Source organism: Oncorhynchus keta, chromosome 25 (genome assembly GCF_023373465.1).
Source record: "Oncorhynchus keta strain PuntledgeMale-10-30-2019 chromosome 25, Oket_V2, whole genome shotgun sequence".
Lineage (NCBI taxonomy): Eukaryota > Metazoa > Chordata > Actinopteri > Salmoniformes > Salmonidae > Oncorhynchus > Oncorhynchus keta.
Genome location: NC_068445.1, coordinates 43,312,816 through 43,325,784, shown reverse-complemented (window position 1 = coordinate 43,325,784; position 12,969 = coordinate 43,312,816). Strand labels below are relative to the sequence as shown.

At 46.1% G+C, this 12,969-nt stretch overlaps 1 protein-coding gene across 2 annotated transcripts in view; it reads left to right on the top strand.

Moving 5' to 3' along the window:
* Positions 1–12,969, top strand: part of LOC118382289 (BMP-2-inducible protein kinase-like) — a 103,396-nt gene that overhangs the window by 70,723 nt on the left and 19,704 nt on the right. For both annotated transcript variants that reach the window (XM_052479689.1, XM_052479688.1), the window contains exons 7-12: positions 2,098–2,230; positions 3,718–3,821; positions 3,950–4,029; positions 4,275–4,477; positions 4,666–4,805; positions 7,849–7,962. In XM_052479689.1, the coding sequence (XP_052335649.1) occupies positions 2,098–2,230; positions 3,718–3,821; positions 3,950–4,029; positions 4,275–4,477; positions 4,666–4,805; positions 7,849–7,962 (774 nt within the window). The remainder of the gene's footprint in view (positions 1–2,097; positions 2,231–3,717; positions 3,822–3,949; positions 4,030–4,274; positions 4,478–4,665; positions 4,806–7,848; positions 7,963–12,969) is intronic.

The following is a 12,969-nucleotide window of genomic DNA, read 5'->3' as shown; positions in this document are numbered from 1 at the left end:
TAGAATGTCATTACTGAAGAGCTCTGACTTTTCAACGTGGCACCACCATAGCATGCCACCTTTTCAAGTGTGTTCGTCAAATTTCTGCCCTGCTAGAGCTGCCCCCCGGTCAACTGTCAGTGCTGTTTTTGTGAAGTGGGAAACGTCTAGGAGAAACAACGGCTCAGCTGCCAAGTGGTAGGCCACACAAGCTCACAGAACGGAACCACTGAGTGCTGAAGCGCGTAGAGTGTAAAAATGTTTTATCTGTCCTCGGTTGCAACACTCACATACTGAGTTCCTAACTGCCTCTGGAAGTGACATCAGCGCAGGAACTGTTCGTCGGGAGCTTCAGGAAATGGGTTTCTGTGGCCGAGCAGCCGCACACAAAACTAAGATCACCATGCGCAATGCCAAGCGTCGTCATTGGACTCTGGCGCAGTGGAAATGCGTTGTCTGGAGTGATGAATCACGCTTCACCATCTGGCAGTCCGACGGACAGATCTGGGTTTGGGGTGGGTGAGAGGGGGGATTATAGGTGTGGAGAAATACACTGTCTTCATTTGTCTGACAGAGGTAACAGCAGTCCATGTTATATAACATACTGCATATAGGCATGTATTGTAATATGGTTTAATATCATATATCATGTTGTACATGCTGTGTTTCTGTGTTTCAGGCGCTTGGTTGGTTGTTGTACAAGCTGTGTTTCTGTGTTTCAGGCTCTTGGTTGGTTGTTGTACAAGCTGTGTTTCTGTGTTTCAGGCGCTTGGTTGGTTGTTGTACAAGCTGTGTTTAATGTGTTTCAGGCTCTTGGTTGGTTGTTGTACAAGCTGTGTTTAATGTGTTTCAGGCTCTTGGTTGCTTGTTGTACAAGCTGTGTTTCTGTGTTTCAGGCTCTTGGTTGCTTGTTGTACAAGCTGTGTTTCTGTGTTTCAGGCTCTTGGTTGCTTGTTGTACAAGCTGTGTTTCTGTGTTTCAGGCTCTTGGTTGCTTGTTGTACAAGCTGTGTTTCTGTGTTTCAGGCTCTTGGTTGCTTGTTGTACAAGCTGTGTTTCTGTGTTTCAGGCTCTTGGTTGGTTGTTGTACACGCTGTGTTTCAGGCTCTTGGTTGTTTGTTGTACAAGCTGTGTTTCTGTGTTCCTGGCTCTTGGTTGGTTGTTGTACAAGCTGTGTTTCTGTGTTTCAGGCTCTTGGTTGCTTGTTGTACAAGCTGTGTTTCTGTGTTTCAGGCTCTTGGTTGGTTGTTGTACAACTGTGTTTCAGCTGTGTTTACAAGCTGTGTTTCTGTGTTTCAGGCTCTTGGTTGGTTGTTGTACAAGCTGTGTTTCTGTGTTTCAGGCTCTTGGTTGGTTGTTGTACAAGCTGTGTTTCTGTGTTTCAGGCTCTTGGTTGGTTGTTGTACAAGCTGTGTTTAATGTGTTTCAGGCTCTTGGTTGGTTGTTGTACAAGCTGTGTTTCTGTGTTTCAGCCTCTTGGTTGCTTGTTGTACAAGCTGTGTTTCTGTGTTTCAGGCTCTTGGTTGGTTGTTGTACAAGCTGTGTTTCTGTGTTTCAGCCTCTTGGTTGCTTGTTGTACAAGCTGTGTTTCTGTGTTTCAGGCTCTTGGTTGCTTGTTGTACAAGCTGTGTTTCTGTGTTTCAGGCTCTTGGTTGGTTGTTGTACAAGCTGTGTTTCTGTGTTTCAGGCTCTTGGTTGGTTGTTGTACAAGCTGTGTTTCTGTGTTTCAGGCTTTTGGTTGCTTGTTGTACAAGCTGTGTTTCTGTGTTTCAGGCTCTTGGTTGGTTGTTGTACAAGCTGTGTTTCTGTGTTTCAGGCTCTTGGTTGGTTGTTGTACAAGCTGTGTTTCTGTGTTTCAGGCTCTTGGTTGGTTGTTCTCCCAGGATATATATATACAAGCTGTGTTTCTGTGTTTCAGACTCTTGGTTGGTTGTTGTACAAGCTGTGTTTCTGTGTTTCAGGCTCTTGGTTGCTTGTTGTACAAGCTGTGTTTCTGTGTTTCAGGCTCTCTTGTTGTACAAGCTGTGTTTCTGTGTTTCAGGCTCTTGGTTGCTTGTTGTACAAGCTGTGTTTCAGGCTCTTGGTTGCTTGTTGTACAAGCTGTGTTTCTGTGTTTCAGGCTCTTGGTTGCTTGTTGTACAAGCTGTGTTTCTTCTCGCTCCCGTTCGGGGAGAGTCAAGTCGCCATATGTGATGGAACCTTTGTCGTTCCCGACAATTCCAAATTCTCCTTCAAGTTGCACTGCTTAATCAGTAAGTCCATCTGCCTTGTTCCTCAGCAACACACCAACCACAAAGCTGTCAATACACATAACAATTAAACCACATTGAACATGGTCATGTGAATATTTCTGATGCGTAAACATTTAACATTCCAATAAATTTGCCCAATCAAACTACCATTCATTGGTTACACACGCACTGTAGGCCTTTAATACAAATATTATCCAATAGCGCCACCTTGTGGTCAAACGTGAGGTGGACATTTAATGCATCGTACCAGGGTGAAACATTTATTATAGAGAGGTAATACTAGTATTTTCATACACATTTCAATTCACTTATTTATATTTTAAACCTGTGTAAATTGTACATGCCTTCTCTTAAGGAAAGTGGGGATTCTCTATGTCTGCGATACTATAAAGCAATATGTGTTAAACTATATGTCCCCTCTACTCCAGGATACATTAAACTATATGTCCCCTCTACTCCAGGATATATTAAACTATATGTCCCCTCTTCTCCAGGATATATTAAACTATATGTCCCCTCTACTCCAGGATATATTAAACTATATGTCCCCTCTACTCCAGGATATAGTATATTAAACTATATGTCCCCTCTACTCCAGGATATATTAAACTATATGTCCCCTCTTCTCCAGGATATAGTATATTAAACTATATGTCCCCTCTTCTCCAGGATATATTAAACTATATGTCCCCTCTACTCCAGGATATAGTATATTAAACTATATGTCCCCTCTACTCCAGGATATATTAAACTATATGTCCCCTCTTCTCCAGGATATATTAAACTATATGTCCCCTCTTCTCCAGGATATAGTATATTAAACCATATGTCCCCTCTACTCCAGGATATATTAAACTATATGTCCCCTCTACTCCAGGATATATTAAACTATATGTCCCCTCTTCTCCAGGATATATTAAACTATATGTCCCCTCTACTCCAGGATATATTAAACTATATGTCCCCTCTTCTCCAGGATATAGTATATTAAACTATATGTCCCCTCTACTACAGGATATAGTATATTAAACTATATGTCCCCTCTTCTCCAGGATATAGTATATTAAACTATATGTCCCCTCTACTCCAGGATATAGTATATTAAACTATATGTCCCCTCTACTACAGGATATAGTATATTAAACTATATATCCCCTCTACTCCAGGATATATTAAACTATATGTCCCCTCTACTCCAGGATATATTAAACTATATGTCCCCTCTACTCCAGGATATATTAAACTATATGTCCCCTCTTCTCCAGGATATAGTATATTAAACTATATGTCCCCTCTACTCCAGGATATATTAAACTATATGTCCCCTCTACTCCAGGATATATTAAACTATATGTCCCCTCTTCTCCAGGATATAGTATATTAAACTATATGTCCCCTCTTCTCCAGGATATAGTATATTAAACTATATGTCCCCTCTACTCCAGGATACATTAAACCATATGTCCCCTCTCCCATGTCTCCTCCAGGATATATGCTTGAGCCTGACCATGAGAAGAGACCAGACATCTATCAAGTCTCCTACTTTGCCTTCAAGTTAGCTGGAAAGGAGTGTCCTGTGCCAAATCTCTTTGTAAGTCGCTGTTCATTGATTGTGACAGATGTGTTTTGTATTATAAGTGAAATGAAGATTCGTGTCTGGAGGAGTTGGGTGTCCTATATACCCAGCAACAGTGACGGTTGTATTGGGCCCCTCTGCAGAGCTCCCCTCTCCCTACGTCACTCCCTGAGCCACTCACAGCCAGCGAGGTTGCTGCTAGGAAGAGCATGACGAAAGCCAGGTACAGTCACATTGCGTTTACTTGATAGCTAGCTAGAACAAAGTGTTAATAAGATAAATTAATTTAAAAAGATTAAAAGCAATACAAAATAAGTTCTCCCTTCACTGTGCTGTGGATATTTGTGAAAGAATACGAGTCGGGTCTCTTTTTGTAAAATGCGTTTTTTTATCTGCCAATGAGAATGTATAAATACATGTTAATAATGACGTTTTCCCACTGTTCTGGTTGTTCCCTTACTACTCCAGAATCACAGAGTCCGCGGGCCCGACGGCAACTTCCATCGCTCCGAGACAGAGACCCAAGGCTGCCAACAGTAATGTGATACCCATCCCTGTAGCCAACACAGCTGTCACTCCTATAGCTGTGCCCGCCGCCGCCACGCCCACCGCCGCCACGCCCATCACCCCTACAGCTGTGCCTTCTGTAGCCGTCAGCAATGGGCAGAAAGGTGAGAATGCAAAAATACAGTGCTTGTGTTTGTTTATCTGCCATTGTGCCCCTGAGCGGCTATCCCCCAAGGGGCACTGCTCCGTGGCGGACCCTGTGCATCTCAACGGGTTTATCTGAGAGGGTTTGCATAGGCAGAAGACACATTCTCACTAAATAGACAACGAACGATCTCCTCTTGAATCACAGCTCCAACACCTGGTAACAGCCAGCCGGTTGCTCCACAGCCCCAGACAGCCAACAGGGTCCTCCAACAGCTGCAGCCTGGAGACCTGCGTCTGCAACAACATCTCCATCCTGTCCATCCACAGCAGCTCCAATACCTTCAGGTACTGCTGAGAAACCCTCACGCTGTCTGACACCAGGGGTATATTAAGGTTCTACTGATAAACCCTCACGCTGTCTGACACCAGGGGTTATATTAAGGTTCTACTGATAAACCCTCACGCTATCTGACACCAGGGGTTATATTAAGGTTCTACTGATAAACCCTCACGCTGTCTGACACCAGGGGTATATTAAGGTTCTACAGATAAACCCTCACGCTGTCTGACACCAGGGGTATATTAAGGTTCTACTGAGAAACCCTCACGCTGTCTGACACCAGGGGTATATTAAGGTTGTACTGATAAACCCTCACGCTGTCTGACACCAGGGGTATATTAAGGTTCTACTGATAAACCCTCACGCTGTCTGACACCAGGGGTATATTAAGGTTCTACTGATAAACCCTCACGCTGTCTGACACCAGGGGTATATTAAGGTTCTACTGAGAAACCCTCACGCTATCTGACACCAGGGGTTATATTAAGGTTCTACTGATAAACCCTCACGCTGTCTGACACCAGGGGTATATTAAGGTTCTACTGAGAAACCCTCACGCTGTCTGACACCAGGGGTTATATTAAAAGGTTCTACTGATAAACCCTCACGCTATCTGACACCAGGGGTATATTAAGGTTCTACTGATAAACCCTCACGCTGTCTGACACCAGGGGTATATTAAGGTTCTACTGAGAAACCCTCACGCTGTCTGACACCAGGGGTATATTAAGGTTCTACTGAGAAACCCTCACGCTGTCTGACACCAGGGGTATATTAAGGTTCTACTGAGAAACCCTCACGCTGTCTGACACCAGGGGTATATTAAGGTTCTACTGAGCAACCCTCACGCTGTCTGACACCAGGGGTATATTAAGGTTCTACTGAGAAACCCTCACGCTGTCTGACACCAGGGTATATTAAGGTTCTACTGATAAACCCTCACGCTGTCTGACACCAGGGGTATATTAAGGTTCTACTGATAAACCCTCACGCTGTCTGACACCAGGGGTATATTAAGGTTCTACTGAGAAACCCTCACGCTGTCTGACACCAGGGTTATATTAAGGTTCTACTGATAAACCCTCACGCTATCTGACACCAGGGGTATATTAAGGTTCTACTGAGAAACCCTCAGGGGAAACCTGTCTGACACAGGGGTATATTAAGGTTCTACTGAGAAACCCTCACGCTGTCTGACACCAGGGTTATATTAAGGTTCTACTGAGAAACCCTCACGCTGTCTGACACCAGGGTTATATTAAGGTTCTACTGAGAAACCCTCACGCTGTCTGACACCAGGGGTATATTAAGGTTCTACTGAGAAACCCTCACGCTGTCTGACACCAGGGGTATATTAAGGTTCTACTGAGAAACCCTCACGCTGTCTGACACCAGGGGTATATTAAGGTTCTACTGAGAAACCCTCACGCTGTCTGACACCAGGGGTTATATTAAGCGAGGCACACTTTAGCAAAACCAAAATCAGTGTTGTCAACTCAGCAAAAAATAAACGTCCTCTCACTGTCAACTGTGTTTATTTTCAGCAATCTTAACATGTGTAAATATTTGTATGAACAAGATTCAACAACTGAGACATAAACTGAACAAGTTCCACAGACATGTGACTAACAGAAATGGAATAATGTGTCCCTGAACAAAGGGGGGGGGTCAAAATCAAAAGTAACAGCCAGTATGTGGTGTGGCCACCAGCTGCATTAAGTACTGCAGTGCATCTCCTCCTCATGGTCTGCACCAGATTTGCCAGTTCTTGCTGTGACATGTTACCCCACTCTTCCACCAAGGCACCTGCAAGTTCCCGGACATTTCTGGGGGAATAGCCCTAGCCCTCACCATCCGATCCAACAGGTCCCAGACGTGCTCAATGGGATTGAGATCCGGGCTCTTCGCTAGCCATGGCAGAACACTGACATTCCTGTCTTGCAGGAAATCACGCACAGCGTGAGCGGTATGGCTGCTGGCATTGTCATGCTGGAGGGTCATGTCAGGAAGGGTACGACATGAGGGAGGAGGATGTCTTCCCTGTAACGCTCAGCATTGAGATTGTCTGCAATGACACCGAGCTCAGTCCGATGATGCTGTGACATACCGCCCCAGACCATGACGGACCCTCCACCTCCAAATCAATCCCGCTCCAGAGTACAGGCCTCGGTGTAACGCTCATTCCTTCGACAATAAACGTGAATCCGATCACCACCCCTGGTGAGACAAAACCGTGAATCGTCAGTGAAGAGCACTTTTTGCCAGTCCAGTCTGGTCCAGTGAGGTGGGTTTGTGCCCATAGGTGATGTTGTTGGCGGTGATGTCTGGTGAGGACCTGCCTTACAACAGGCCTACAAGCCCTCAGTCCAGCCTCTCTCATCCTATTGCGGGCAGTCTGAGCATTGATGGAGGGATTGTGTGTTCCTGGTGTAACTCTGGCAGTTGTTGCTGCCATCCTGTACCTGTCCCGCAGGTGTGATGTTCGGATGTACTGATCCTGTGCAGGTGTTGTTACACATGGTCTGGCACTGCGAGGACAATCAGCTGTCCATCTTGTCTCCCTGTAGCGCTGTCTTAGGCGTCTCACAGTATAGACATTGCAATTTATTGCCCTGGCCACATCTGCAGTCCTCATGCCTCCTTGCAGCATGCCTAAGGCACATTCACGCAGATGAGCAGGGACCCTGGGCATCTTTCTTTGGGTGTTTTTCCAGAGTCAGTAGAACGGCTTCTTTAGTGTCCAAGGTTTTCATAACTGTGACCTTTAATTGCCTACCGTCTGTAAGCTGTTAGTGTCTTAACGACCGTTCCACAGGTGCATGTTCATTAATTGTTTATGGTTCATTGAACAAGCATGGGAAACAGTGTTTAAATCGATATCAATCTGAGATGGTCTGTAAATAATCGATATCAATCTGAGATGGTCTGTAAATAATCTATAGCAATCTGAGATGGTCTGTAAATAATCTATAGCAATCTGTGATGGTCTGTAAATGTAAATGTAAATAATCGATAGCAATCTAAGATGGTCTGCCTCTGTCCTCTCAGTACCAGCAGGCCCTTCAGCAGCAGATGATGATACAGCCCATGTATCAGCAACAGGCCCAGGCCCAGGCACAGGCACAGGCACAGGCCCAGGCACAGGCCCACTACGTAGCAATGGTAAGACACACACACACACACACACACACACACACACACACACACACACAAGCCCACTATGCAGCCATGGTAGGTAAGACACACACAGATGATTTTAAATTGGATGAATGGTGAAGTCTGTGCTTGGTGTGTACATAACCCGGAAAAGTTGAGTGATCTTGAAACCTTGGAGAGGGAAACGCCTGTTTAATTGAATTCTCTGATTCATTCTCTAGTGACATCACAGTTAACATATGTATTCCTGGTTCTACCGACTCCAGGAAAATGATTTCACCTTATTTGGAATGGCTAACCCAGATAAAGTTAAACAAGCATATTTATATAACATACAACAGTTTGGACGGTTAAAACCATTACATATTAAGCCATTAATTAAACCTCTCTTAAAGCCCTTCCATTGGACTGAAATGGGATCTAAATCCAAACAGGTTTTCTATCAAGCTACTAAGAGAGGCCCAGCCGATGTTTAAAAATGGGCTCTTTGCCTTTTTTCTAATTAAAACCTTGGGTGGTAAGTTTTCGCGACTAAAGACTCCCTTCTAGCTAGCTGACCACCAATTTTCATTGCAATTTGTAATTTAAATGAGGTTTTTGGTGATTTTTTAAATTGAAGTGATAGATCTATTTTACACATTTTGTGGGACAGGCTGTATATTGTAATCTAAATGATTCACTCATTTATATGTTAGTATTAAACTGTTATCTACTTTTTCAAAACCATAAGATTTAATCTGTAAAACAAAATGAATGAAACATTATTTGGTTACAACACTGAAAATGATGTTGGTAGAAGGAAAAAACATTTTCAAGAGTCTTCCGGAAGGTGTCGCGGGCTTCGCAATGAAAAGTTGACAGCAGGCAGGTCCTGTTTGTTCTTACTGGAAGATTAGACAACTTGTCAACTATCTAGGAAACACTTAGGATCCAAGGTTGGTGTCTCTTTTTTTGAACAAAATTAAACGGATATGTCTTGTAATTGAACAAAATAGTAAGGTGGACAATAACTGCCGATTTACTACAGGACATATATATTTTTTTTTTGCTAAACAGCTTATGCAAAATCTGATGGTAGTACTATTTCCACTGAAATGTGAAACATGCTAATTGCTAACCCGTTAGCCAACATTTTTACAACACCAATCACAAAACATTGATGGCTTGTTCACAAGAACACTGTTAAAGGTAATTATGTATTTCTTAAATGCTGTTGAATATGCCGATTTAATACGGGGTGCTACGATACTTACTATTTAACTAAAGGTAACGTAGTGAGTGGAATATCTGTAGGGAGGGGTTAGTAGAGGGGGGGAGGGGTTAGTAGGGGGAGGAGGGGTTAGTGTAGGGGGAGGGAGGGGTTAGTGTAGGGGAGGGAGGGGTTAGTGTAGGGGAGGGAGGGGTTAGTGTAGGGGGAGGGAGGGGTTAGTAGAGGGGGGGGGGACTAGCAGTAGGGTTGGGGGACTAGCAGTAGAGTTGGGGGACTAGCAGTAGAGTTGGGGGGGGGTAGCAGTAGAGTGGGGGACGGACGAGCAGTAGAGTGGGGGGGAATAGCAGTAGAGTGGGGGACGGACGAGCAGTAGAGGGGGGAGGGGGTGAGCAGTCGAGTGGGGGACGGACGAGCAGTCGGGACGGACGAGCAGTAGAGTGGGGGGGGGTGAGCAGTCGAGTGGGGGACGGACGAGCAGTAGAGTGGGGAGGGGGTGAGCAGTTGAGTGGGGGGGGACTAGCAGTTGAGTGGGGGGACTAGCAGTTGAGTGGGGGGGGCTAGCAGTTGAGTGGGGGGGAATAGCGGTAGAGTGGGGGGGGGGATAGCAGTAGAGTGGGGAGGAATAGCAGTAGAGTGGGGGAGGAATAGCAGTAGAGTGGGGGGGATGTCACATCAACAACAGGCCCACTACTCAGCCATGTCACAACATCAACAACAGGCCCACTACTCAGCCACTACTCAGCCATGTAACCACATCAACAACAGGCCCACTACTCAGCCATGTCACATCAACAACAGGCCCACTACTCAGCCATGTAACAACATCAACAACAGGCCCACTACTCAGCCACTACTCAGCCACGTCACATCAACAACAGGCCCACTACTCAGCCACTACTCAGCCATGTCACATCAACAACAGGCCCACTACTCAGCCACTACTCAGCCATGTCACATCAACAACAGGCCCACTACTCAGCCATGTAACATCAACAACAGGCCCACTACTCAGCCATGTAACATCAACAACAGGCCCACTACTCAGCCGTGTAACAACATCAACAACAGGCCCACTACTCAGCCATGTAACATCAACAACAGGCCCACTACTCAGCCATGTAACAACATCAACAACAGGCCCACTACTCAGCCATGTAACAACATCAACAACAGGCCCACTACTCAGCCATGTCACAACATCAACAACAGGCCCACTACTCAGCCATGTCACAACATCAACAACAGGCCCACTACTCAGCCATGTCACATCAACAACAGGCCCACTACTCAGCCATGTCACAACAACAACAACAGGCCCACTACTCAGCCATGTAACAACATCAACAACAGGCCCACTACTCAGCCATGTCACATCAACAACAGGCCCACTACTCAGCCATGTAACAACATCAACAACAGGCCCACTACTCAGCCATGTAACATCAACAACAGGCCCACTACTCAGCCGTGTAACAACATCAACAACAGGCCCACTACTCAGCCATGTCACATCAACAACAGGCCCACTACTCAGCCATGTAACAACATCAACAACAGGCCCACTACTCAGCCATGTAACAACATCAACAACAGGCCAATATTCAGCCATGTAACAACAACAACAGGCCCACTACTCAGCCATGTCACAACATCAACAACAGGCCCACTACTCAGCCATGTCACAACATCAACAACAGGCCCACTACTCAGCCATGTCACATCAACAACAGGCCCACTACTCAGCCATGTAACAACATCAACAACAGGCCCACTACTCAGCCATGTAACAACATCAACAACAGGCCCACTACTCAGCCATGTAACAACATCAACAACAGGCCCACTACTCAGCCATGTAACAACATCAACAACAGGCCCACTACTCAGCCGTGTAACAACCTCAACAACAGGCCCACTACTCAGCCATGTAACAACATCAACAACAGGCCCACTACTCAGCCATGTCACATCATCAACAACAGGCCCACTACTCAGCCATGTAACAACATCAACAACAGGCCCACTACTCAGCCATGTAACAACATCAACAACAGGCCCACTACTCAGCCATGTCACAACATCAACAACAGGCCCACTACTCAGCCATGTAACAACATCAACAACAGGCCCACTACTCAGCCATGTAACAACATCAACAACAGGCCCACTACTCAGCCATGTCACATCAACAACAGGCCCACTACTCAGCCATGTCACATCAACAACAGGCCCACTACTCAGCCATGTCACATCAACAACAGGCCCACTACTCAGCCATGTCACATCAACAACAGGCCCACTACTCAGCCACGTCACATCAACAACAGGCCCACTACTCAGCCATGTCACATCAACAACAGGCCCACTACTCAGCCATGTAACAACATCAACAACAGGCCCACTACTCAGCCACGTCACATCAACAACAGGCCCACTACTCAGCCGTGTCACATCAACAACAGGCCCACTACTCAGCCATGTAACAACATCAACAACAGGCCCACTACTCAGCCACGTCACATCAACAACAGGCCCACTACTCAGCCGTGTCACATCAACAACAGGCCCACTACTCAGCCGTGTCACATCAACAACAGGCCCACTACTCAGCCACGTCACATCAACAACAGGCCCACTACTCAGCCACGTCACATCAACAACAGGCCCACTACTCAGCCATGTCACATCAACAACAGGCCCACTACTCAGCCACGTCACATCAACAACAGGCCCACTACTCAGCCACGTCACATCAACAACAGGCCCACTACTCAGCCATGTCACATCAACAACAGGCCCACTACTCAGCCATGTCACATCAACAACAGGCCCACTACTCAGCCATGTCACAACATCAACAACAGGCCCACTACTCAGCCACTACTCAGCCATGTCACAACATCAACAACAGGCCCACTACTCAGCCACTACTCAGCCATGTCACATCAACAACAGGCCCACTACTCAGCCATGTCACAACATCAACAACAGGCCCACTACTCAGCCATGTAACAACATCAACAACAGGCCCACTACTCAGCCATGTAACAACATCAACAACAGGCCCACTACTCAGCCGTGTAACAACAACAACAACAGGCCCACTACTCAGCCATGTCACAGCATAAACAACAGGCCCACTACTCAGCCATGTCACAACATCAACAACAGGCCCACTACTCAGCCATGTCACATCAACAACAGGCCCACTACTCAGCCATGTCACAACAACAAAAGGCCCACTACTCAGCCATGTAACAACATCAACAACAGGCCCACTACTCAGCCATGTAACAACATCAACAACAGGCCCACTACTCAGCCATGTCACAACATCAACAACAGGCCCACTACTCAGCCATGTCACAACATCAACAACAGGCCCACTACTCAGCCATGTAACAACATCAACAACAGGCCCACTACTCAGCCATGTAACAACATCAACAACAGGCCCACTACTCAGCCATGTAACAACATCAACAACAGGCCCACTACTCAGCCATGTCACATCAACAACAGGCCCACTACTCAGCCACGTCACATCAACAACAGGCCCACTACTCAGCCACGTCACATCAACAACAGGCCCACTACTCAGCCATGTCACATCAACAACAGGCCCACTACTCAGCCATGTAACAACATCAACAACAGGCCCACTACTCAGCCACGTCACATCAACAACAGGCCCACTACTCAGCCGTGTCACATCAACAACAGGCCCACTACTCAGCCATGTAACAACATCAACAACAGGCCCACTACTCAGCCGTGTCACATCAACAACAGGCCCACTACTC